Source organism: Pipra filicauda, unplaced genomic scaffold (genome assembly GCF_003945595.2).
Source record: "Pipra filicauda isolate LSUMZ 115617 unplaced genomic scaffold, ASM394559v2 scaffold14_size4853619_pilon, whole genome shotgun sequence".
NCBI lineage: Eukaryota > Metazoa > Chordata > Aves > Passeriformes > Pipridae > Pipra > Pipra filicauda.
This window is the reverse complement of record NW_024103985.1, coordinates 4423131-4450286: the sequence shown is the minus strand read 5'-3', so window position 1 is coordinate 4450286 and position 27156 is coordinate 4423131. Positions and strand designations below refer to the sequence as shown.

General features: G+C 42.1%; 1 protein-coding gene and 1 long non-coding RNA gene across 3 annotated transcripts; both read left to right on the top strand.

Annotated features, from left to right (window-relative positions):
• The first annotated feature begins 590 nt into the window (after positions 1 to 590).
• Positions 591 to 25624, top strand: DGCR8 (DGCR8 microprocessor complex subunit). Of its 2 annotated transcripts, none has more exons than XM_039378919.1 (14): positions 591 to 1578; positions 10050 to 11056; positions 11485 to 11647; positions 12825 to 12967; positions 13664 to 13946; positions 15524 to 15721; positions 17101 to 17202; positions 17745 to 17843; positions 18828 to 18910; positions 19810 to 19910; positions 20282 to 20388; positions 20691 to 20818; positions 21207 to 21320; positions 21659 to 21848. In XM_039378919.1, exons 2-14 carry the CDS (start codon positions 10334 to 10336, stop codon positions 21740 to 21742), a joined length of 2328 nt encoding a protein of 775 aa, XP_039234853.1. In that variant the 5' UTR covers positions 591 to 1578; positions 10050 to 10333; the 3' UTR covers positions 21743 to 21848. The 2 variants fall into 2 exon arrangements, with proteins under 2 accessions (XP_039234853.1, XP_027588888.1); XM_027733087.2 differs by lacking the exon at positions 591 to 1578 and adding an exon at positions 4629 to 4761 and having other exon boundaries at positions 21659 to 25624.
• A 374-nt stretch (positions 25625 to 25998) lies between these two features.
• On the top strand, positions 25999 to 27029 carry LOC120322758. The gene is made up of 3 exons (XR_005562651.1): positions 25999 to 26140; positions 26259 to 26672; positions 26872 to 27029. It is a non-coding gene; the product is annotated as an uncharacterized LOC120322758 (long non-coding RNA).
• Positions 27030 to 27156: the final 127 nt, after the last annotated feature.

Sequence of the window (27156 nt, the reverse complement as noted above, 5' to 3'; positions counted from 1 at the left end):
TGAGCTTGTTCTTTTGGAGGCCTCTGAGAATGGCAGTGCCAGCTGATGCACTCCGTGCCTGACGGGCTTCCCTCGGGTGCTGGAGGAAGTGTTTTCCAGGAAGTGTTTTCCGTGGATATCTCACCTGCCGTCCTTGCAGGCACAGAGCCAGCCTGGGGCTGTGACTCACCAGACTGTGCAAACACATTGATCTCTTCTGGTCGGTGCAGAAAACCACATGTAATAGGTTTGTGGCCAAAGTAAACTAGAACACCACATCACTTTTCAGACAGGAATTGAGATATATTAAATAATAAACTGGAGGATATGTGGAGCCAGTAGTGTCTCTTCTTGTGGTACAGGATTATAATTAGTATTCAGTGGTTGAGGCTTTTGCCTCTGTTAAAGGAACGTACTCTCTCAAGAAAAAGGTGAATGAGAAAGCCAGATTTTTTCTCTCCCTGTACTAGCTCTGCTCTGAATAACCACAGAGCCTGGTCTTAGTCAGATGCATTCTCCATCTCCTGTTTGTCACTGGAATGACTGGGATTTAGAGAGGAATTAAGTGTCCTTTCAATCACAGATGGGTCTGCATTAGCACCTTGGTTGGACTGACAGTGCCCTTACCTGGTGTCTCTGACAGTCCCTCTTGCCTGTGCTTTAGTTCACATTTCAAGGCAGCCTCAGGTCCCAGGGTCCAGGCTGGTTTCAGATGGAAAGATCTGGTAGGTGTGCTGGAGGAATGCACAAAGTGTTGTCCCACAGGTAACAGGTTTAACCTGAAGCAAAATTGTCTGAAATGTGCCTTGCACAGAGACAATGTACCGTTTTGCTGCACAGATCTGCTGATGTTGCTCTGCTGGACTTGCAGATGCAGCATGTGATAGATGTGTTGTATCAGTATCCTCAAAACACGGCAGCTGCAAATTTTTCTGTTTTCTTCAGCAATATATTGTGCCAGTCAAGTCTGAGTTCTGTCTTGGTATAATATGCATGAGTTTAGACTGGCAAAGCATTCCCAGAATGGCAGTTACATAAAAACCAACCCTACCAGCATGACTGTGCTTTCAGAACCATAACTTACTTGGCCTCTGTTGGGGAAAACAAAGGTACTGACATTTATGGTTTTGCTCATATATGTGCAACTACAGCTGGACTTTTGACAGGCAAAGATTATGCTCCTGATTCATGTCTGTGCTGCCAGCAGGACAGAGACTAGGCCAGGCTGAGGAACTGGAGCAACAGTTTCTTAGCTGTGGTTCACCCAAAGTGTGTACAACAAAGTGTGCTTTGTTACCACAGGTCTGCATTAGAAGCATCATGATGTGTGTAATGACTCAGAAGCAAAACTGCCACGCAACAGAGGTTGAGAAGCCAGAATGTCTGAGGTAGCTGTCAGTGGAACACTACTGCAGCTCTTGTAAAGTAACTATGACTGACAGGGTTAGTTTGACTGGTAGAGATGCACAATGTGAAAGCAGCACAAGGCTGGCTCAGAGGATTTTGTGTTAAGTTTATCTTTACAAATAACAGATATATATTGCCTATTTCAGAAAAGTGCTCTGAACTATTTGGATGACAAGGCCTATGGAAAGCAAAGTATGAAGACTGTTGTTCTGTCCCACATGGATGTTATTTAATTTTTTCTTTGATATTCCCCACAGATAAATTGAGTGTATTTAGGAATGCAGGATTTTCAGCCCTAGGACCAAGTTTGTTCTCTGTATGAAGAACAAGCAAGGGAAGCCTTGATGGCTGCAGGATAGCACCAGCCCAGGTCCAGGTGGCAATTGCACTGAATTTTAGTTCTGAGTGGTTTGTGCAGTCCAGTTTCTAATGTGAAGGTCTCTTGGTTACTTAAAAATGGGCATCTTTTTTAATAAAATGCCCCGACTTGCACGTAAAGCTGTTACTTTTCATTTGACCTCTTAAGTCAGCATACCCCTCTTTAAGTAACAGTGTCTTTAGAAAAGTGTCTCCCTTACTGGGAAAAATGCTACCAGCAGTCTGAAACTTTGGAGAAGCAGTTGGCTGATGTTTTTCCAACAGGAAAATCAGAAGTTAGATGTGCTTCTGTAGACAACACAGTTTAGTTGATGATGAATCTGTGTGGATGGCAAGAGCAAGATTAGTAATTCTGTGGTACCGTTGAGCCAAAGGATGTGTCTACTTTGATTATTTTCTGTAGCAATCAACGACCTCTTTTGATATCAGAGAACTGATCTGAGATTGCTCACGGGGTCCTTTTGATGACTTCCCGTGGCTGTGAGGTGAGGGCTGACAGAGGTTAGGTGAGGAGAGCGGATTTCAGCAAAAAGTGGAACACTAAGACATGTAATGCATGCAACTACCAGTTTGCCAGTGCCAAAAAAAACATAAAAAGCTGCAGTGCAACTTATTTTACTGAAATAAAAGTAATGCAGGCTGAGCAAGACTTGTCTTTCACTGTGGGAATGGCACAGTATGTGCTGCAATTACTAACACTGGAAGTAAAAATATGAAAAAGCCACTGGCTCCACCTAATTTTCATTCCAATGAATGCAGCCTGGTAACTTTATTGGGAAGCTCATACTTCTTGCTTTATAGCCTTGATTTCTGTGTTTTGTGTTGGCAGCAGTAGTTTCTGTCCAGCCTTTTGATATCTTGTGTGTGAAAATGTCTTTGTCATTAGGAACTTCTTTCAGCTGATGATAATTTTACTTCATGATATGGTGGTACATTCTGATTGCACTGTGCAGGTGGACCTGTGCACTTCTGGTTCAAAAGTGGAAGACACTTCTAACTCAAAATTGGAAGACTCATATTCATGTTTGAAAAGTCTTTCATCAGAAGTGCAGGCAATGAAAATTTTCAGGCGAATTTGCCCCTTATTAGACATAGCAGATCAGCTATAATTCTCCAGAGGTCACATACACCTTGGGGGTAAAAAATTACCCATAATTTGGATGAAAACGTTATTTTGCTAATGGATTGTTATTCTTTTCTTCATAAAAAAATTAGAAGTATATTTCCCTGTAGTGTCTGTGTCTCAAAGAATCAGTTGTTGCATGGTTGCTTTAGGTCACAGTATTATGATTCTCTGAGAACAGATGCACAGTGGAAAAACTGACTGGTTATATTTTCACTTTCAAAGCACTGCAGGCATTTTAATTCTCCCAACTCTGTGCAAAAATCTGTGTGTGTGCCTCTTCTGGTTCTAACTGAAACATGGCTGTTTATGTACATATGAAGAACTAAACCTGTTTTCTAAGTATGTGATCTTCCTAGTGCAGTAGTTCAGTTATACAGTCACATAAATGGGATGCACATGAGTCACGGTATTTGCATTTTCACAGACCCTGTGAGAGGGACAATCTTCTGTCACAATGTTAGTGATGGGAGGTGACCTGACACAGCAAATGCCAGCATCAACTTCAACTCTGTGCTTAATCATGAGGTTTTTTTCCCCAGCCTTGACAAGTTGAAGTGTGATGTAAGTGGCTGTTTTGCAAACCGTGGGCGTTTATTAATACACGTTCTGAAGTGGTTTAACATTAATAAAAGCAGACTTAATTTAAAAATCACTAAAATGATGGCTTGAGTGCAGAAGCGCGTTATGAGGAATTAAAATTAGAAAATGCTGTTGGTTGAAACTGCTTTCAGGTTTTCAGGGCAGCTTGCAAAGATTTCAAGCAATTTCGGTAACTGTTCATGATGTGTTGATACAGTACCGTGACATTACATCTAAATTAACACCCTCTCATTAGATGTGTTGGTCCAGTCAGACAAAAAGACAAAAGGCCTAGCAGGAGTCTTCAAAGTACGATTTAAAATTTTTATTAAAATATTACTGTTTTATTAAAATATTACTGATGATTTCAGAGCAGGATTTGGGGACCTCAAAGACATGAGATGAGTGAAATATTAGAAAAATATTCTCGTGTCCTGAAATTACATATGGAAGCAAACAAAAGCATTTTTCACAGTTAAATGTTATTATACTGTTGGTGATGAAACCAGTCTGTGTTATGGCGATGTTTTCTATCTCATGTTGATTTCAAATCAGTGTAACAGTGAAGGAAAAAAGAGGCAACCCTATAAGTAGGTGTATGAATAAATGCTCTCTATAGCTCTTTATGGTTTTTTGGGGAAACAAATTATAAAGTAACAGAGCAATTAGCAGCTGTTCATTAGTACTTTAGAAGTGATTTTACATAAATTCTGTAAGACTTTCTGTAATTATTTAGGAATTCTGTCTAAACACTGCAAACAGATCGGGGGCTTGTTCTGTGAACTGCTTGGTACCTATGGCACGGAAAACGGCCCTACTTTGATTTACCCTTTTTTGGTAAACCCGTCTTGAAGCAGCAACGCTTCAATTGTGCTGCTTAAAGATACAAAAGCGGTGTTTGTAGCAAGCGGTGTCTTTGGCGGCCGGTTCGTGCGGTGGAACAGCCCCGCGCGGCCCCTCAGCGGCCCCGGCCCACACAAAGGGCCCGCCCGCCCCGCCATGGCCCGTGCGTGGGGGCGGGCCCCTCCCGCGCTCCCATTGGTGGAGCGAGTTGACAGGCACGGGAGCGCGCCAATGGCTGTCGGGAGTTCAAAGCGGTGCCAGCGGGGGCGGCGGACGCGATTGGCTGGGTTCGCGCGGGGCCCCGCCCGCGGGGAGCGGAGGGGCCCAGAGCAGGCGTTTAAAGATGGCGGCGGCGGCGCCGAGAGGGGCACGGTGGTCGTGAGGCGGCCGCGCTCGGCCTCGCTCGCAGCCCCGGCGCAGGAGCGGCGGCACCACCGGGGATGGCTCAGGTGGGTGCGGGCCCCGCGGGGCGACGGGCAGGGCGGGCCCGCGCGGACACCGGCCCCTCCGCCCCACAGGCCGCGGCGCCCGCGGGCCCGCCGCGCTCCCGCCGCCCGCCCGGCCCGGCCCTGGGCGCGGAGCCCACGGGAGCCTCTCCCCGAGCCCCCCCACCCCAGCGCTGCGGCGGGAAGGCGCTGCCCTGCCCGGCGGGTGTTGCTGTGCCGCGCTTCCCCCCGCTCCGGCCGGGGCGTCCTGCCCTCAGAGCTGCGGTTGTGTTGTGGTTTGTTTCGGGCTTGTCTTAGTGGGGATTGTTTCGTTTGTTTGTGTGTTTGTTTCCCGTTGCCCCCAGCCACGTCCCCGCTGCCCGGCCGTGGGGTAGCGCTGGGGATGGTGGAGAGGAGGGGAACGCCTTGTCAGTGCCGCCTGCCCGGGGTGATGGAGCGGCGGGTCCTGCCCCGGGTCCCCCGGCCCGCTCGTGTGTCGGGGGTGACCGGAGGGACGGGGCGATGTCACCGGACACACCCTTTGTGCAGGGGAGAGAAGCTGTGTCTCCTCCGGGCCGAAGTGAGGAAGAAAAGGCACTTTTTTTTTCAGTTGTGGTGCGTTGAAGATAAGGTGCTGTGTCTGTAACTCTCAGGACCCCTATTGGAGTGTTCCTTCTATTAATAGTAAATTATCTTGTTCACTCTCTGGAAGGTTAATTCTCCCAATTTTCTTCTTCTTTTTTTTTTTTTTTTTTTTTTTTTGGGCGGGAAACTGTTCGTTCTTTTGTACTTCTTTTCCCTAGGCTTCGGGTTTATCTGTAAAGTTTCTTTGCCCACCCAACATCCCGGCGTTGCTTCCTCGTAAACTGGGGTTGAATGAACCTATTCCGTTTCTTGACTCCTGTAGGCTCTGAGTTACAGGGCTTGGAATTAAATCTTTAATTTTTCTTTTACAAGTTGAGAAGTTGTCTCTTCTATTTAGGTAATTAAACTTAAGGGTTCCTATTTTTAATTCTGTTGGGTTGCTAGTTCTTTCAGTTATCAGGGTTATTTTTGCATTTTTCGAGAAAGAGAAAGGAATTTGGTTCCTTGTGTCTGTTGTTTTTCTTTACAAGTAAGAAGCTTATGTGTGATGTGAAAGGAAGAATATTTTTCCTCCTTCCTAGACTCGGATTTTTGCCTTTTTTTAAATTTAGTTTCCTGTTTTACACAATTAACAAAACTATCTAAACCTTGCCAGAAAACTGGTCAAGCTATAAAAGCAGCTGTTGTTTTGTCATTTCTGAGGATGCCTTTCTGAAATCATGTGTTCTGTTTGTTCTGAAATGGGATGAAGTGTTAGGAACTTGAGAAGTTCTTGAGTCTTGTATGTATTTGCCACTGATAATGCTGTTGTTGGCCCTGGCTGCATTTTCTTAAACTTCCTTGATGACTGACTTTCACAAAGTGGTTGTTTCCTTCAGAATCTCTTTACCCTAAAGCTGATAATGGGGAGAGAAACAAGAGAACAGGTATGGAGTTACATACAGAATACTTCTTTCTTTTGGCATTTCCCGTTCTGATTTAAAGAAGGTAAATTCAGTCTCTTTGGGGTTTGTTTTGGGTCTTTTAGCAGGGATAATAAATAGGATTAACTTATTTCTGGAACTGTATGTGTCAAAAAGATACAATAGGTATAATAAAAGAAGGTGAATGACTGTGAGTGAGAAATTACTCTGACGGGGTTAATAAGTGTGATCAGGGCCTTATAAATTCAGCTCCATTTGGGGCCAGAGGATGAGGAGGATGACTTTGTATGTGGTTAGCAAATAAGGAGAATTTGCTCTGGACCACTCCTCCTTTTGGGTCCACTGAGTGTGAAGTAAGCAGTTTCTGACACAGAATCCAGTTTCTTTTTAAAAGTGACTTTTTGAGGAGAGAATCTGTGGTATGCTGTTCCTTATTGTGGCTACAGGTATCTGTGAAAAATATGTTCTTTATGAAGCTCCCTTCTAGATGCTGACCTGCTGTCCAGGGAAGAGAGTTCTTTGAGTTTAGGTGGTGCTGGTTACAAATTCTAAGATTGTGGTTTTTTTCCTGCCTTGAAGAAAGAGACCCTTTTCTCTGTGTACTTCTCTCCCATCCCTCTCCTGTCTGGTTGTGGAACTTACTAAACAAAGAAGTAGTTTGTTGTTTTTCTTTTCTGCCTTCAAAGGACATCTGTAAGACGACCAAGCCAAGACTTGCATTTACTGGGACCTGTGCAGTTCACTGTGTTACTTTTAGGAGTCCCCATTATCTGTATCGCTGAATTTACTTCGTGACATGAAACTTTTTTAAGTGATCTGCTAATATCAGTTAAAAGTGTGAGATTTGCATGTGTTGGTGATCTGCAGATGGTGAGCTGTGCGTTCGTGTTTTCCACAGATCATCCAGAGTGCCTTCAGTGTTTTGTACTGCCTGGGGCAGCTCTCAGTGCTGTTCCATATCTTTGGCAGGAGTCCTTATGGAAACTGTTGATGGCACTTGGTGGAGCCTTGGAGAGTTAACTGTTATTTCAGGACAAACTAATGAAGGATGGCAGTATGCAAACTGACTTAGGTCACACCATAACCCAGTATACTAAGCCAGGTTTTGTATGTGCCAGTTGTGTTCTTTTGATCTAAGGTCTGTTTGGCTGTTTGTAACCTACCAGCTTATCCAACTCATCCTTTCAGGTTTCATCCCTTCTGTCTGTCTTTGAAATACCTGATAGCTCAGGGAAAATCCTTACTGGTTTTGTTGTGGGATCTTTTTTCCCAGCCCCTGATATAAAGGGCATATTGTAGTGCCAGTTGGCAGGAAAGTCAGTGGGATTTGGACCTGTGTTACTCTGCTTCTCCCTGGCTTTTTATAGCTTATAGGAAGGTATTGTAGCCCACTGTAGCTGTAGAGCTACCAGGCTGTTATCTTATCCTGGGGATGTGGCAGGTTTATGGCTAGAAGTGGAAAAGCTCCTTTAAACTCCCCTTGGTTTAGTACTTTTCCTGACCACAGTATCTGTACCAAGTAGTCAACAATCCCTGGCAGTGATTTGGTATTCAGCTATTCATCATTTCCAGGCCAACAAGAAAGGGAAGAGAACAGGAATTTGTTAACAGTACTTGAAATAGAATAACAAGACATCTTTCCTGCAAAAAGCAGAGATGTTCTGTCAGTGAACTACCAAATCTAGGCAGGTGAAGTTCTCCTGTTTTGACATCGGTGGTAAGACACCCCTTGGTGCAGGAGCAGGACATGTCTCGGGGTGCAAAGGGCATCCACAGCATGGCTTGTGCCTTGGCAACATTAGTCTTTCTGCTTGGACCAGGTAGCAACACATGGGAAGGTATTACTCTTTCAAATTCTAGAATGCTGATTTCAGTACTGCGTTTCTGTGTGAATTGCTCGTTTGTTCTGTTCAGGAGTCTTTAAAAGACTCTTAGGGTGGAAAAATTAGATGACTTAGGTATTTAATTTCCAGGAGTTAGTGAACTCATGCTGTGACTTTTTGATTCTTTTGTTCAGAATTAACAATTAAGACACTAATGATTTACTGTGAAGAACTTTAATCATTTGTCATTCACTTTTTTTCTTTTTTAATCTGAAGATGAGGAAGGTTATTAGAGAATTATATTTCTAGAGGTGTTCTGTATAATGGTAGATGTTTGAGAACTTGCTGAAATAAGAAGCAATTGTTTGCTGCTGGGGTCACTGTGTGTTCATCCTGTAGGATGAATGTATAGAACTGCTTGTCTTACTGGTGAATGAGCCATTTTTCAATCTGAAAAGCAACACATTTGTATCAGAGAAGGCGGGATTGTTTTAGAGCTCTTATCAAATTGGAGCCTTTTTCCTTAGTGACTCTACAATGCATGTCAAGCTCAGCATGTTGAATGTGTCACAACCTTGAGTATGTTTAAAAAATGACCACGAAATATGAACTGCTCTGCTGCCCCAGCAGAACTTCTTTTATTGCCAAATCACTAATATAAGAGTTTGCTCTGTTGGATATTATGCTTTCTTCCAGTTTCCAGGTAGGTGGCTTGTGTATGTTGTTGAATTTTAATTGATCCCATTATAACTTCTTATTCCCAGCTTCCTGCCTTGCCCCAGTTGGTGTTTGGATTTTGCTGTTGGTTTGTTCCTCCTGGGCTGGCCTAGAGATACATGAGGCAATTATATTTGGTTTCTCCATAAGTCCCTCCTGACAACCCAGACGTTCTGCCCTGCTGCCTTCAGTGTTACACAGCAACCCGAAGGACCCGGAGCTTTCTTCCCACAGTACTTGGGTAGACTTTCTCTGCTGCTTTGAACAGAGCAGGCTGAGCCAGCTGCCTTGGGCAGAGGGACACTGCTTCATTTCTAGCTGGTTGGAAGATTTAAGCCTAGTTTGGGCTGGCATGGAGGGACTTGGAGAAACCAAAATAATCAGGTAAGAAATTATGCTTCCTTTCCCAGGTGCTTGTGGTCCTGCACAGATGACAAAAGTATAGTTGAAGAAGGCATCATAGACATGGTAGAAAGAACCCAGTTAACGTAAAAAATAAACAAGCCCTAAACACACACTCTCCATCTCCTGTAAAATTTCCTAGAGCAATTGAATATTTCTTCCAATTTAAATTACCTAAAACATTGGCTTCTAAATACCTTCCAAAATTATTTTGAGCTGCAGTGATATGTATCTGGACCTGAATTCCTTGGACATAACAAATAAATAGGTCTCTAGTAGTACAAAATACAAGATCAAATGTCTAATATCTGACTGTCTAGAGAGTAATTTTCTGTGAGATTTTAGTGAATTATGAGATTTCCTGTTAAAACATCCTGTGAGTTTTCAAAAATACCTAATGACTTAAACTTTGAAAAGCCATGTGTGTTACAGACCAGAGTTGTTAAAAACCTCTTGGTTTTGCAGATTGTCTTAAACTGTAAGCTAATTATCTTTTCTGCTGTGTGGGTAAGTATGGCTTGAGTACCAGGTTGTTTTAAATTATGGGAGAACCTCCCCAAAATGCACAGTTTTTAGTCTGTCGTGCTTAATGCCCTGCCTGCTAATCAAGCAGAGATAGTCAACTAATCATAACACAGGGCAGCTGTGTTAGCAAATTCCTGTGCTGGTGTACAGCTCGAGCAGTAAAACCAATGGAATTCCAGCCTCATTCAAAATGGGCTCTGGGTACCCTGCATTTTTTCACTGTAAAAATGTCGCTCTTCTGCTTGAAATTTATGCCAGGAGTTACGTGTTTTCTTTCTGCCTGGGATCATATTTCCATTTTTTCCTGTGACAAAATTTTTTTTTCTTCTTCTTGTAGGTTGAAAGAAGAAAAGGAGACCTGCTTGTCCAATGAAGATGCAGTCTTAGTCTTCAGCTATTTAAGCTGAATGCATTGTGATTTCCAATAATTGAGACAGTGATTCTGAAAGCTGTCTACATTAATGAAAAGAACAATGTAGTCAGCTTAACTGAATCATCAGTGTTGCATATTGAATAGAACACGATAAACCAATCCCGATGGACTCGTGCATGTTAGGAGTATAGATATAAACATTTATTAAAGCGTTGGTTTGTTTTTTTTAAGAGACAGTAGTTTTAAAGATGGAGAACTATGAAGGTGTACCACCCCTCCCTAAAGAACCCGCGAGAGAAATGAATGTGGAGAACCAGAGTTGTCCCCCACCTCTGCCGCCCAACGAACAGCCTCCACCACCTCCCCTGCAAACGTCCAGTGACGCAGAGGTAATGGACGTTGGCTCTGGTGGTGATGGACAGTCAGATAGCCCTGCTGGGGACACGCCCGGGCTCTGCAGGACTCAGCTGCTCACCAAGGGATCTGCCTGCTACAAGAGCCGCCTCATCGTAGACCCCGCCGGCGGCGACCAAAGCCCCAGGACCGCTCGTCACGCCCCGTCGGTCCGCAAGTTCACCCCAGATCTTAAGCTGCTGAAGGATGTGAAGATTAGTGTTAGCTTTACAGAGAGCTGCAAGAGCAAAGACAGGAAAGTTCTGTACACTGGAGTTGAGCAGGATTATAAGGCAGACGCAGAGTTTGGTGTTAATAATGTCAATGGGGATTTGCATGTTTGTCCTTTCGGTGGTAGTAATGGTAAAGCTGTAGGAATAGGGGGAGACAGTGAGGACAAGAAGGATGATGAAAATGATATTGATCAGGAAAAGAGAGTGGAATATGCAGTTCTGGATGAGCTAGAAGACTTTACCGACAATTTGATGGAAATAGATGAAGAAGGAGGAGGGTTCACATCTAAAGCAATCGTTCAAAGAGATAAAGTGGATGAAGAAACTTTGAATTTCTCATATGAGGTAAGCAAATCCACAGGGTTTTGGTGGGTAAGAGGTTTCCAAGTGGCTAGAAAAAAATACACAAAGAAACAGTCTCTTCTAGAAGTGTGCAGTATGTGAGTCAAAAATGCAGAATTTTCAGAGTCAGAGCTTTGGCTGAAAATTTCTTTAAACTATTTTGGTTAAACTCCTGAGATGTGTGGCAGCTTCTGTAGTTTGTTTAAAAATGACATTTAAAAGTCTTTTCACACAGTTGCAACTCATTTTATCATAAAAAATACAGCTCTCACAAAAACTTATTTTCTTATTTTTCAGTCTTTTTACTGGAATCATTGGAAGTGTCTAGTTTCTCTATGGAAGTGCATATCAAAAATGTGTACTTTCTCTTTGCAAGGGAAAAGGGAGGTTGGTAGACCCAGAAGGATAGTGTCTGATGAAGTCTCTTTCAGGATGACTTTGATAATGATGTGGATGCTCTGCTGGAAGAGGGTCTTCGAGCACCCAAAACAAGGAGACTAGATAATGAGAAATATGGTGGTGAGAGTGATCACCAGTCTGATGGAGAAACGAGTGTGCAGCCAATGATGACCAAAATTAAAACTGTCCTGAAGAGTAAGTTGATGTTCATTAAATAACTGTAGTTCTTGTATATGGCTTGTGTCTGTAGAACAAAAGTATATCAGCAAGCAGAGTGTGGGATAGCAATTCTCATGGAATTGTTAATGTGTTGGAGAATTTTATTGTTTGGAGCCAGCTTACTGTGGGATTTTTCGTGTTCCTAAACAGTGAAGTTGGTTTTTGCTTTTGATCTGTTTTATGTAATAAGAATGCATTTTAGTGTGTGGATTTGTGAAAAAGAATGAAGAATGTTACCTCAGTGGCAGGGAGGTGAACAAGGATGTTTGGGGCTTTTGTCTCCAATACCATGAATCAGCTGAAGACTTTGTGGGCATTGTGGACTTCTTCCCACTTCAACAACTCTGCTGTTGAAATGGCTCCATGTGAAGTCTATGCAGGCAATACTAGGTTACAAGTAATGACTAGAAAAGTCAGTGGCTTACATTTATCTAGTTTCATTGTGTAAATGTTAGAAACTACTAATAAAGAAGAGCTGAGAATATGAACCAAGCCAGAAGAATTTACCTGAAAATATTCTGAATTAGCATTAAAATTTGAACATGCTCTAGAGGAATACTTTACAGCTTCAGTATGTTTTGAAATAGGAAATCAAGCAGTTTTCCCCTCCAAAATTGTGTACTAACGCAGGATTGCCAGGAGGCTTCCAGCAAAGGTGAATGGTCTCTGATTTCTGGTGTACAGAGGAGTGAGACCTTGGCTTACAAAGGAACTCCTTGCTGGCTGTTTGGATCTGTAGGGTCTGGTGGTGACTCAATGCAAATTTATTCCCAGGTGTCAAGTGAAAAATTTTTTAATGGAAAATTCAGTTGTTTCTAAAGCAAGTGTGACTTCTCCAGTAAATATAGTGGTGCTTAAATACATTAAAAAGACTAGTGAGGAAATCCAGTGAAGAAACAAACAAAGCAGTCTGTATAAAACTTAGTTCTTTTGCCTTTCACCTGAGAACATAATGGAATCTGTAATTTTTCAGGATTTAGTGTGGGTTAGAAGCATATACCTTGTTATTAAAACAACTTCTCTCTAAAAAACATCTTTAATCTTGTTGCAGTGCAGTTTTATTCTTTGAGACAGAAAAGGCAATAAATAAAAACCTGGATTCTTGTTCTTTTAAGCAGTCTGTGCAAGTTTAAAGCCATTCTTTGCTTTCAAGGTCGTGGCCGCCCTCCTACAGAGCCTTTGCCAGATGGATGGATCATGACATTCCATAACTCGGGCATTCCTGTATATCTGCACAGAGAATCCAGAGTTGTTACCTGGTCTAGACCTTATTTCTTGGGAACAGGAAGCATAAGGGTGAGAGCTGTCAATTACTTACATACTTACTAAGATTTAAACATCAGGTGTGTTCCTGCAAGCAGTTGAATATTTTTCTACTTTAGTGGGCTTTTTTCCAGTGTTAAAACTAAGGTCCTTGAAAAGTAAACTCTTCTCTTTCTGAAAATTTGATATGATTTTTCTTAGGTGCTTGGGTTTTCTGTTTGGGCAGTTAAAGAGAATGGGATGATCTTGTTTGGTGCCTTTGTTTTTCTAGCATATGGCTGAAAACTTCTAGTTTTATTCCACTATGCAATATATATGCATCACTTATTTGTGGCTGTAAACTAGTCTGAGCTGTGGCTTATGGTCCACATTTGTAGAAGTAAGGATGTGACAGTCATGAACCCAAGGAATCTGCAGAAACTGGATTTAATGCCATGGGCTCATGCCCCAAGGAAGCTGGGTGGATTTTATGAAAGCATGTAGTGTGTGCATATAAGTGACCAGAATGTAGTTTGGATCCAAAGCAGCCAACACTCTCAGCAGGTTTGTGTCAGGGTACCACAGGAGGGACCCCACTCAGCTCTTGAGTAGAATGAGGTTGCTGACCAAAGAAGCCAGAGCCTGCACTGAGGAAAAGTAACTTCCATCTTAATTGCATCTCTTGGGTTTGACTCTTGCTTTTGGTGACCTTGAGATACTGATACCTTCTGTATTATTTTATATTTGCAGAAACATGATCCTCCCCTTAGTAGCATTCCTTGCTTTCATTACAAAAAAATGAAGGAAAATGAGGAAAGGGAACAAAACAATGACATAACCCCAAACGGGGAGGTATCACCCGTAAAGCATCTAGAGAAATCCTCAGAACTGGACTGCCAAACGGAAGAACCAGATTCCACTGCTGCTGATTCTGGGCCTTTAGATGACAAAGACCCCTCTGGGGGAGATGCAGCACAAGGAGCCTTGGGACAAGTTAAGGCCAAAGTTGAAGTATGTAAAGATGAATCTGTAGGTATGTATGGCAGATGGAGTCTTTTCTTGCCTGGAGTTGGGGTAATGACATTTGGGAGGCTTTATTCCTGACTTGGCAGCTGAGTGGTATCTTGCCTGAGATCAGGTGATCAGTTATCAGGCTGCATGCTCTGAGATCTGGAGAAACACATCCAGTATTAGAAATCAATTTTGATTTTAACAGAAAAGAAATACACAGTGAAGAATTTTGCTGAAGCCTTGAGAGTCCACACGGAAAGGTTTTACACAAAAAATGTGAATGTTTTGGAAGTTAGTCCTGTAGACTTTATCTCAGTTTAACGTCAGTTAAGTCAATGTATACATTTGAATTGCTGTTGTCAGGTGTGCTAGTGTGACTTCTTTAACTAGGCTTTTCTAGGCAGCCTCTGTGTTGGCTGAATTGTATCTATTTTCAGTATCAGCTCTTTAAGAAACTATATTTCCTTATTTGCACAACTCTATCAAAATAAGTCATGCAAATATAATTGGATGCATATGAAGGGGGTGATGCTTCGTTATTTTATTTGTACAAGTCTGATAGCCTTTGCACAAAAAGTTGGCTGAAGAAGTCATGCTAAAATTACTGCCTAACTTAGAGGAACTTGGAGAGGAAGCTCATGTGCCACGTACCACATCTGCATACCTGAGAGGCCCATCCATGTAAATTAATGCTCCTCAGAATATTGATATGGATCATAGGCTGCCACTTGCCTTTAGTATTCAAACATAAAACTTGCCCTTGACATTACGTGTGTCCTGTTCACTCAGAAAAACACGCCAAAAGATTTTAAAAAACCCAAATCACCAGTATTTAGCAGCAAAACTAAAACCAGTGAGCACTTACTTTTGTACGTGAAGTTCACCTCTGTATCTCTTTCTTCAAATAGGATCTGTGAGTGATCAAGCATAAGCATGACTTGCATATGGAGTTCCTTGTGGAAGGAAACAATACCAGCAGCTTGCTTTTGTTTGTTTACATCTGTGGATGCTACTCTTTATTTTTGCTGATTATATCTGCAGAAGTATCCTAGAAAGGAGAAGCAGCTGTATTTCAGCGGGGGAGTCTTTTAGTGCTCTGTGCGTGAAATGAATGTGTTAAATCGTGCTTAGAGGCTGCAGACACTCCTGGAGGACATGCAGCATCATTGTACAGAGTCTGATGGTTCACTGCTGAATAAATAGGCAGTGATAGTTGGGCTCAGGAAGCTGAGGCTGGAAGCAGAACTGTGCCCACTGTGTGCCTCGCTTCAGGGACAGGAAGGTGAACAGGTGTTGAAGCAGAACAATTGCCAGTGTTTGTTACAAACTGGGTTGGGTATTGTGCTAGATAGGACTTCCTAGAATCTTCAAGTGACAGAATAAAATGGTCTTTTGTTTTGTTTTCCAGTTTGCACAAATGTTTTGCATTTGACCCAGTAACAGGAAAACTTGTAATTAGTTCTGTTAGTGTAAAATAGCATCTTAACCTTTGGCTGCTGCTCTAAGACTGTAATTATAGCCTGTTTAAACAGTGGAAATAGAGAACTTACTGCTTGCTCAGTGGTCAAGAGGAGAGAGTAACTTGCCTGTGTTCCTCAGATCTGGAAGATTTCCGGCGCTACCTGGAGAAGCGTTTTGACTTCGAGCAGGTGACGGTGAAGAAGTTCCGGACGTGGGCGGAGCGGCGCCAGTTCAACCGCGAGATGAAGCGCAAGCAGGCCGAGGCCGAGCGGCCCATCCTGCCTGCCAACCAGAAACTCATCACCCTCTCCGTGCAGGATGCACCTATCAAGAAAGGTTGGCTTATCTGCCTGCAGTTCAAACGTTCTGCCTTCAACACTAATAGCAGCTCTAAGCTTGGCTGAAAATAAATCCTCCAATAAGTTCATTTTGTGTTCTTTGATCCGTCATATTACATAGTAAAGGGAAAATATTGTCCAAATGTGCTTCCTATTGAAAAGATAATTCCTAAATTAAAAGATTTTTATTTTATTTAAGGTTACAGTCCTGGTTACCAGTGACTACCTTCAGCTATACTTACTGTTGGCTGTTGCTAAAACCCTCCTGCCTTGTCACTCAGTGCTACTGCCTTCTCAGTTCTGTACCAGTTCTAATTGGTCCCAAATTAGGGATTGGTTACAAATGCCATATTAATCCAGATTAAAACCTCCTTTTAAAAGGAGGTTTTGTATTTAAAAATTGTATTTAAATATTGTATTTAAAAATACAAATGTGTGTGCAGTTGTGTCCTGTGGTATGATGAGTGGATATTGTATCTGACAAGAAGCTGGAGTGTTCCCTTGTGTATATTGGCTGTGTATCCATAATAGCACATCTGACTGCAGTCTGATGTTTAGAATGTCCATTAGACTTGTGATTTGGATTCTGGTTTTATTTTGTACATTGTCATGTTTCTGAGTTTCTTTAGCAGAATTAAAGCTCATGAGTTATAGGGAGGTACAGCTGAATTTTCACTTAATACATTTTTATCTTCAAGTGTAGCTTTAGAGCCCCATTGAAACTGTCTAAATTAAAGACGTATTTGCACTTTATCTATCTAATCTTGACTTTCTCCCCCATATTGCCATAGTGCCTGCTGAGCCAGGGTTTGTGCTCTTGACTAATGATACTGTTGCAGGGGATAAATCCCATCCAACCAAAAAATAATCTTTCCAATAAAAAGAGCACAGTCATGGCAAGGGAGCAGTGCCCTGGTCTGTGGCTTGCTAAACAGGGGTTTTGTGTGGGAGGGAAGGGAGAATGATTCTGGTTTTTGGATTTGAAGTCTATGTGCCCGTTGTTGTGTCTCCCTTCTGATGTGTTTGGAGCAAATTAGAGGATCTCTAATTGATGTTCGCTGCCAAAAATGCTGTGTCTAGAGGTCCAGAGGCCATGGGACTGCAAACATTGAAAGAATGTTTGACTTGGCTCATAATTAGTGCACTTCTAGTTGTTGATAGAAACATCTCACTCACACCTCAATACTTTGTCAATGAAAATGGCCTGGAAGGTCTTAATTACCTGCACCAGATTCAACAACAGCACATTTCATTTGAGCAAGCACTTATCCCTCGGAGCTTCTAATTTATTGATTGATTTATTTGTAGTAGAAATTGTCTTTTAAAGACTGGAACTACTTAGCTTCTTCCCCTCTCTTTGTCTTTTTTTCTTTGCAGAATTTGTCATTAATCCCAATGGGAAGTCTGAAGTTTGCATACTGCATGAATATATGCAACGAGTCCTGAAGGTTCGCCCTGTTTACAATTTCTTTGAATGTGGTAAGTCTGTTACGTTTTCTTAAAATATACCTGCAATCAAATTAACGTTGGGCTTTGTTTCCTGAAGTGCTATGATTAATGTTCCCTTAATTCTTACTGTTGCTGTTTTGTGTTTTTTTGGGGTTTTTTTGAGGGCACCTTATAATTTTTCAGAATTATGTTATTCCTATGTATTATTACATAATCTACCTGAATTTTCAATATCAGAATGTGTAGCTCTTGTATTCACACTGGGATATGGAAACTTTGGTGTTAATACTTGAATTCTGGCAGATTACCAGGGATCTCTTAAAATGTTCTTTATTTGGAAGAAGGAGTATATGGTGGTAAGTCTGTTAATGGAAAACTCTTGTTAGTCTTTCTTATACTGAAGTAAGCAATTTTGCAGTCTTTATGAAGAATAAACAATTTCCATCCCTCTTGAAGTTGAAATGAAGAAGAAAAGAAAGCCTTGACAGTGGTGGTATTTCATGTTCATGGTGAGTGTATTTTACACTGAGAGTTCTGCAAAGCTTTCTTTTACTTTCTTCCTCTGTTTCCAGAGAACCCAAGTGAACCTTTTGGAGCCTCAGTTATTATTGATGGAGTAACTTATGGGGCAGGAACTGCCAGCAGCAAAAAACTTGCCAAGAATAAAGCTGGTAACGTTTTTTCTTTCTTAATAACGACTCCTGATTTGTTTATCTGTTTTCATTTCTGCTTTGGAAATTACATATTTGCCATAGTAAGTGGGAATAATTTTGTTAACAGTCAAAGAAAATGTGTATATGGCCCTTTGGCAAAATTGATAAATGCTGGTGCAGAGACTTTGCTGACAAGCAAAGGTTCAGCAATGGACTGGGACAGAAAACCATGAAGAAACTTGCTCTGTTGACTTCCATGCAGACTCTTGATGTGCACTGGGCAGCAGTGTGAGAGTCTGTCTCTAATGATCACACCAGTAAGAACTTGTTGGTGGTTTTATGTCTCTGCTGTCACCTGCTGTATAAACACCTGGGGATGGATTGTAGCAAAATGAAAATATTTGCCTGTCTTTAAAAAAAAAAAAAAAAAGAAAAAATCCCTCCAGCTTTTGTTTGTATTGGTTTTCTTTCTGAAAATAAAACAGTTGCATTGAACTATGTGATTGTTGATTTCTAAGTACTTGTCTTCATTATCCCAATTGTGTAAGTCTGTAATAAATGTGCAAGTAGTTCTAGATGGGAATGTCTTGCCACATCTGCTATCTTAGGACTCCTCACTGAGCTCCAGGTTTCAATCTCTTTAGCACAAGGCTCAGGAAAAACCCCTCAGCACGTAAAGATGTATAACATCCATGTGGTGCTTTCTGCACGTGAGAATTCCATCAGTGCAGCCAAATCCCCAAAAAGCAGCCTGGGATTGTCTGTGCATGAGGAAAAGGGATTTTGCTGTGAAGGTTTAGGCAGATCCTGGGGGTGCTTTTTGTACCATGCTGGGGTTTGAATGCCCTGGGGATGCAGCACCAGGGCTCAGCTCTAACAACTGAGGGGCACAACTCTGATTTTTGCTGCTAAGGGCTCTGTGTCACTTACTAGAGGAGATTATTTTCTTTACAATCATTGTTTAAAGTAAACTTAACCAAGATGTTTAATCACTTTCTGCAGCTCGAGCTACACTGGAAATCCTTATTCCCGACTTTGTTAAACAGACCTCTGAGGAGAAGCCCAAAGACAGTCAAGAACTTGAGGTACTGAGCTTTTGCTTCCTGGCTGTCATTATTGGAGTCTGTTTTTAAAAACATTGCACCTTCAGTGTCAGAAATACAATGGAAAGTTCATAAGGTTGTTTTCTCAGTCAAAGGGAAATGTGAAATTCTTCCTTTAGAGGAAGATCTGTGGCAATGAAAATACCTTTTTTTAATTGGAATTGATCAGAAGATTTAATGTGATGCAGAGAACTAGTTCCTTACTGATTGTATCAGGTCACTTACTGAAGACCTGAAATGTTCCAAGATACCAGACTGCCTGTACTGTCCTGGCTTCCAAAATCCTCTGGTTGATGCTGTGAAAAGTTCAGAGTGAGGTGCTGTCTGGTTTTGTGTGATCATCTTAGGACACCAACAAAGAACTGAAAAGTGCTCAGGCTTCTGAGGCGTTTTTACCTACCTGTAAATCTCAGGCAGTGACATTTGAGAAAATCAAAGGAAAAGTTTCTTTAAGTGGAGAATATGTGCTATATTTTCAGGTACTGGAAGTATGAAATAGTTTGTTGATCAGTGGTACTTCTCACAGACCATCAGTGAGGAGTAAAGGACAAATCAGTGATCAGAAGATTAGTTGTTTGTACCTTTGCTTTAGCTTAAAACTGTGTTGTATCCCCTACACTACTGAAATGGTCATTAGGAAAATGCAAACCATTTTTTCCGTTGTTTTGCAATACAAAATGTGCCAATAGCTGTGTGATTAGGTGTGGCAGTTTTAAGGATGTTGATAAATACCTCCCATTATGGATTTAAAAGCCTTTTTTAAAGTATTAAGCACAGAGCAGCAGATCTTATAGAATGTTGCAAAAGAGAAATGAGAGTTAAGGACAGTTTTAGGGCCTTACTTGCACAAAGCACAATGACCCTTCTCAATTCCTTTGTAGTATTTTAACCATATCAGTATTGAGGACTCACGGGTATATGAACTCACCAGTAAAGCTGGACTCTTGTCTCCATATCAGATTCTCCATGAGTGCCTTAAAAGGTAAGGCTGCAGCAGGAGGGCAGTTTGGGGGCACAGTGTCCCTGCAGTGTTGGGCAGTGCCTGGGCACTGCTGGGCTGGCTGAGCTCCCTGTGCTTTGGGGGCACTCAGCTGGGCAATGCTGAGGCACTTTGAATTCATATTTGCTGTTTATGCCTCTTCTGAGATCAGAATTTAGTTGTGGGACAAATATTTGGTTTTCCTTCATACAGGCTTGCCTTTTCAAGTTACTGATCTAAAATACCCTTTTCATTAAAGAATGTTTTGGAATTTATTAACGTCTAATTTCATTGCAATTACTCTCAAAGATAACTGCAACCACTTCAGTTGTTTGTAGTTTTACTTAGTATGTGATCTTGATTTTGTGCTTAAGAAACCACGGAATGGGAGATACATCCATCAAGTTTGAAGTGATTCCTGGGAAAAATCAGAAGAGTGAATACGTGATGACGTGTGGGAAGCACACGGTGCGAGGCTGGTGTAAGTACAGGGCTGGGCAGTTCTGCCCTGCCTGGCTCCTGGGGGCTGGGGAGCCTTCACTGCTCTGCTGTCCCAGTTCTCACTGACACAAGGCAATGTTTGGGGTGCTGGCTCAGCTGGGGAATGTCCCTCTGCTCTGCTGTCCCAGTTCTCACTGACACAAGGCAATGTTTGGGGTGCTGGCTCAGCTGGGAGCTGTCACTGCTCTGCTGTCCCCGTTCTCACTGACACAAGGGAACATTTGTGTTCATCTCACTACATGATGGTCCAGAACTGACACACTGCCATGACTGTTTTTACAGGCAAAAATAAGAGAGTGGGGAAGCAATTGGCTTCCCAGAAAATCCTGCAGCTCCTGCACCCCCACGTGAAGAACTGGGGCTCTCTCTTGCGGATGTACGGGAGGGAGAACAGCAAGCTGGTTAAACAGGTGACTGTGCTCTTGTGTTGGTCATAACCTACCCTGGGACTGGAGTTTGGCCTTTGGGTCTTTCTGGGGGTTTAAATTTAACCCCAGCAAAGCTTTAGGCTGTCTGCTTTGGTGTGCTGGTCCCTGCTGGTAAAGGCAGTGCCCCTTTGGGGAGCAGTTCTCAGTTCAGAAGGGATCCTGGACCTTGCTGTTGCCAGAACACGAGAGGAGTGATTGCACTGGCAGGAATCACTGTTAATCTTGCATCTTCCAGATCAAAATTATATAACCTGGTAAATATTTAACATTGACCTGACTTGTGGAAATAGATGTTATTACTTAAGGAAGTACAACTATTGCTTCATGTACATTATTTTGATCAGCTGTTGCTTGTGGTTCTGTTGAATAGGAAACCTCTGATAGAAGTGTGATAGAGCTTCAGCAGTATGCCAAAAAGAACAAGCCAAATCTGCACATCCTGAACAAGTTACAGGAAGAAATGAAAAAACTGGCACAGGAAAGAGTGAGTAAATGTTGTTGTGGATTTACAAAGAGCACAAGTGCCACAGTTCACCTGTACCAATGGTCAGATGGTTTTGCTTGTTTTACCCGGTATCTCAAAATCTGAGCTCTTCAAAACTTGACTGGGGGGCGACTTCTAGAGAGATTTTCATCCTCTCTTTTAAACTGTCTTATAACTTAATTGTACCTACTTCAGTAAATTTGTTTTCAACATCAGCCCAAGTTAGCCTTTCACAACGATTGACAGAAGTTTGGCTAAAATTGTACAGAATTGGGATGGTGTTTATGATTACCTTCTCTTTATGACTGTGTGGTGGGGGCTGTTTCATATTTTTGTAGGAGGAAACACGAAAGAAACCCAAGATGACAATAGTGGAGTCGGCTCAGCCTGGGAGTGAACCTCTCTGCACTGTTGATGTGTGAGGAGAAAATGCAAGTGGGGAGCAATAACACAAATGGAGGAACTAGATTCTCAACAATTATTTAAAAATTGTTTGCTGCAGAATGCAAGATAACTTTTAAAATCCAAGCTGCTTCAGTTATGCATTGTTCTTTTTGCATCATCAGGGCAATATTACTTTTTCCTAGTTTCTTTTTCTTTGGTTAGGTATTTTTCCTTTTTTAATACCTCTGAGATATGTACGTTTAAAGGATCGATCATAAAGGTCTCTTACTTGGCAAATGCACAGAGCACAGGCATGTTCACACAGGATAAAATCAATCAAGCACTTTTCCCTGGAAAGCCATCCATGTTGTTTGAAATGGATGTATTTTAAGTATGAAATTCAGAATATCTATGTACAGGTTGAAGCCGATATTATATATATACACATTCATATATATGTATATATAAAAGAAATATATGTACATCTTCTTGTATGAACATGCCTAAAACTATTTTTGTGAAAAGTTTTGTTGCATTTCAGCACATAATAATATGCACTGATAAGACACTTTGGTGACAAATACAGGAAAGTGATGAGCAATGTTCCTAATGCCATAGGATTAGGCCAGTAATGCTGTTTTTGTTTTGCTTTTTGTCTCCTGCCAGGCTTAGTTATTTGAGAGCACAGGATACAGATTTTTTTACTACTTGAAAAGAACAAGTACACCTGGTAGTGTTAAGAGTAACAGGTTGGATATCCAAAATTACTGGACTTTATTTGAAATAAAAAGAGCCTGTGTTAGTTTACAGATCACTTGAACGGGGAAAATATGGCCCTAGTTGTATGATTAAAATAAAAACTGTAGTTTGAAAGGGTGTTTTCAAAGCTTGGAGCCAAAATGCAGCTGATGATGGTTGATAGTCTAAATATACTTTGCCAATGATGTGTTTAAAGACTTTCCACTCCCTTCTCCCAGCAATAAAACAATTTCCTATTTGTTTGGTGTCAGATTACATCTGACTTGATCAATTAAGTCTTAATTAATTTGCATCATAAAAGCAAGAATTTAAAAAAGAATCAACACAACCCTAAAATCTGAAATAACTGCAGCAATTTAGGTTTTTTTTAAGAAGCCTTTGTTTTTACTTTTTTTAATTACATTTTTAGTTTTTAAAGACAATGTGTAACTTCTGCAAACTAGAATGTAGATTTGGGTTATGACATAGAGTAATGAGTAGAATGAGACCATAACTGGCTATGCTCCTAACTAAGGAAGTCACAAATATGCAAAGTGTTCTCAGCTGCAGCCCAGGCAGTGTGGGCAGGAGGTGTTGGCAGCACAGCACAGGAGGAGCTGTGGCTGCAGCCAAGGCCCCGCTCGTGGGCTTTGTTCTTCACTGGGCTTCTCTGGGGCACTGCAGTGTCTGCCCTGGGAACCATCCCTGGGGGCTCTGGCACTGCAGTGTCTGCCCTGGGAACCATCCCTGGGGGCTCTGGCACTGCAGTGTCTGCCCTGGGAACCATCCCTGGGGTCTCTGGCACTGCAGTGTCTGCCCTGGGAACCATCCCTGGGGTCTCTGGCACTGCAGTGTCTGCCCTGGGAACTGCTCTGTGTTGGCTCTGCGAGGGGAGAGTGAAAGCTGAGCTGGTGCTTCAGTGACTCCTGGAGGAGCTGCTCTGCTCTGTCCTACCCTCCTGCTCTGGGGAGTGACCCAGCTCACTCCTCTGCACCTGCTGCAGCTCCTGCCCCTTACCTGGACAGGGACCTGGGGGCTCGAGGGGTTGTTTGCTTTGGTTTTTCTTTTGATTTTTGCTGGGGGGTTTTTGATTTCCTGTGTTACATGGAGAGTGCTGCAGTATATTGAATTTAGTGCCTACTGGATTTTAACAATGTTGGCATCAGTATTGTAAGACCTCCTTTTACATCATGCATTACTTTGGAAATACGTGGAGTTTAATTTATATTTCAAGCTGATGTTCTCTCACGTGTTGCATATGATGTTTGAGGTTAAACAGGAGGAGTCTTGGAGTCTCACCTGTTTCTGTGTTTGAGTGATACCCTCGGAGGTCTCTGCAAATACAAATCCATCCATTTTTTTATTACTGTATTTAGCTTTTTAGTTCCACGAGTTGTAATCCTGGTACAACAGGATACGGGTAGTTGGAAGACTATACATGAACTTATTATTTAAAGAAGTGGCCTGTCTTAAAAAAAAAAAAAAGAAACAAAAAACACTGCCTCTGCTTTTTTTTGTATAGCTTTAATAAATCTCCATCTTTTGAAGGGTATATAATATTGGTGCAGCAGTGACAAGCAGTGATTGCTGTTTGTCTCTTTGTTTTTATTGGATTTTTTTGTTGTTGTTTATTTTCCTAAAGACAGGGCTTATATCTTCTATGCCTAAATAGATAGGTTTTATTTCAGCTTCTCTGTTTTCAGCAGAAAAATCTGTACTTGGATGGCACTGTAAAAGACAAATCACCCTTGTAGATCTTTTTATTTTTCTGAAACCAGAATGTCAATGCATTTGCAGGTCACCTGCAGAATATCCATAGATGCCTCGCTTACCAATTTGTTTTCATTAATTTTAAGAGGATTGCTGTATTACCTCACTCTGCCACTATCAGATTCACAAGGTGACCATTGCCCTTAATAAACACCCAGAGATTTCATTGTGAACCAAAGCCTAGAACGTGTATTATGCATTCTAAACAAAAACCAACCACCACGATGGTATCAGACCTTGCTGCAGCCTTTAACTGGAGAGATGTCCAGGAACCCGCAATAACTGCTGGAACAAACAAGGAACTGCTGTTTATGTCTGTGGAGTATTCTTGTGTTTTAATGTTTACTATTGTTTGGAGTGTAACAGTCTTGCATTTGCACATAAGCACGAGCTGCTGTGATAGAGGATAGATCATTGCATTAACTTCAGCTTCTGCATGAACACTTACAGTGTGATTCAAGATGTATCCTAAACTTGTCTTGTAACTTGTGTGTTTTCTAGGTAATCGGCTGTAAAGGTTTAGATCTGATTGTATGAATGCATAAAACAACTGCTGCTTTTGTCACTGATACTTGTTATTTATCCCTTCTATATCCAGAGGAAGATGGGTATTTTTATAGGGATGGAGTGTATTTTTAAGAACTGTTCCATCCTTTGGGGATTAGACAGTTTTGCTTTGCATATTATGTGCTTCTTGACAAAAGTGTGGTTTATTGACTTTAAGGATTCAATTAGTGTGCATTCAAATCTTCATGGTACTGACAGAAAACTTACTGTGACTTGCAGTGACTAGTCAGATGCTACCTACTGAAACACCAGTCATCAGCTTTTTTACATATTTATTAGGCAGAACTGATGAATTAGTTGGGTACTCAGAAGTTTGGAAAGACTATTATGCATAAACTTAACTGTTGTATGTAAACTTCCATTCTCCTGTGATGCTGTTAGGCTTTATACAAATATATTTGTAACATCCAAGTATTTAAAAGCATCATGATTATCTTATTAATTCTCTAAACTGTACTTTGGTCCTGGAGTGAAGTTGAGGAAGTGATATCCTCCTGACTTTCCGTGGGAAGGAATGTGAAGTGCAAGAAGCCATGCTGTTATTAACCAAATAAATGATCAGTTGCAGTATTCCAGTGTGTATCTGGAGGTGGGAAAACAAAACAAACCAGAGTCCATCCGTACTGCCCGAGCAGGTAACAATGGTTGCTCTTTGAGTTGTGGTGGGTGCAGTTGCTTGATGCCAGTGCTAAATTGGTACAACTATAAAGCCTCATTTTCACTGAGCCTCTGCTTGCTTTTTTTCTGCACAATCATGTAATCCTCTGTGTTTGGTCTTTGAGTACTACATGTGTATTTTTCAGACAATTAGTTTTGAGCAATAAAGTTTGATATTATAAAATGCACCAGTGTGATCAGTATTACCATGGCTTAAGCATATCTAGAAAAAGGAACTTTTTTATTCCTTGAGTCCTGTAGGTGTTTTTAATAGAAAATTAAATTAGTGCAGGCTCTAACTTCTTGGTTAGGGAAGTACTTGATCCCCTTCTTGGTAAGGAATTGAATGTTTAAATGGTTAAACCCTTGGAATTAAATTACAGTGTTTTCTTGAACTGGGATTTGTATTTTTACTTAAATGATGTCAAGGTTGGGAGTGTCTCAGCCCAAAGTGCTGCTTTTGGTACCTGCTGTCACTGGACAGGTGGGGTGTCAGCACAGCTGTGGGCTGTTGTTGTTCAGGCCACATTAAATGTGTATCAGAAGTATGTTTGGTAACTTGAGATTTAAGATGGTTTTTCCTTCTCCCAGTCGGTGCTCTGTCTGCTCTGGAGTGTGGATCACAGTCTGTTCATGGCAGCTGCTGAGATCTGGAGAGTGACTGCCTGGAGAGCACCTCGGGCCGGGCTGGGACTCTCAGCCAGGTTTGTCTCCACGCACGGGAAGTGCAGCTGCAGGTGCTCAGTGGGGCCACTGTCCTGGTGTGTGTCTGTGCTGGGGGTTTGTCTCAAACACCAACTGCCTTTGTCTCCTGCTGCACAGGGCTACGCTAAAACAGCTGGGAAGATACCTGAGGAAAGATCCTTTGGAGCCCAGGGCAGAGGTTTGGGACAGAGCACCAGGATCCAGAAGTATTTCAGCTATAACTCAAACACTGAAGGAGATGAGGCTGTGCTCCTTGTTTTCTCATTCCTCAGTGATCCCTGAATTACACAGCTCTTCCAGAAATACACTTTCTGTGAGGCCAAGGTTACCTTTTCAGAGCTCCTGCAGGATCAGAACACTTCAGTGGGGCTACAGAAGTTCCTGGAGATCACTGTGCCAGGGGAGGTACTCGACTGAAGGCACCCCCTGAGCAGCCTCACTGACACTGAGAGGAGGAGGAGGAGCCTCTTGACCAAAAATGACAAGTGTCTTCCCTCTCCTGCCATGGCCTGACTGGGGGCAGTTTGCAGGGTGAGGGCCTGGCTCTGAGGTTTAGGACACTCAAGCGTTGATTGTCCCGTCCGTGCTGCTCCAGCCTGGTCAGACTGACTGTGGCTGAGGGGAGGGGGGCACTGAGGTTGGACTGAGCTCGTCACTTCCTAGGGAAAAGTCAGCAGTGAAATGATCTGTGGAAGGTTTAAGGTTGCTCCATCTTCACTTGCCTCCTCAGACAGGGTGTGGTTCTGACAGGCTGGCAGAGCCCAGGGGAGCAGTGGCAGTGGCAGTGACACCCTCCGGAGTGCCTGCTGTTGGCTGGGGTGAGTAGCAGCTGTTCACTAAGGGTGGGGTGTCACACTCACGGGAAGGGGGGGTGGTGCATTAAAAATCAGCCCAGGTTTCAAGTAGTTGTATCTGCACAGAGTTGTGGAATACTTTATTTAAAGCCACTTCAAAGAGGGAGACCACTATGGGCATGAGGAGAAAAGTAGATTTTGGGCTTAATAGTACCTAATGC

Excerpts from the sequence above, each read along its gene's own strand:
- DGCR8 (XM_027733087.2), top strand. The coding sequence starts at position 10,334 with ATGGAGAACTATGAAGGTGTACCACCCCTCCCTAAAGAACCCGCGAGA. Across the intron at positions 11,057-11,484 it reads CTTTGAATTTCTCATATGAG|GATGACTTTGATAATGATGT; the intron begins GTAAGCAAATCC and ends AGTCTCTTTCAG. Across the intron at positions 12,968-13,663 it reads TGGGAACAGGAAGCATAAGG|AAACATGATCCTCCCCTTAG; the intron begins GTGAGAGCTGTC and ends TTATATTTGCAG.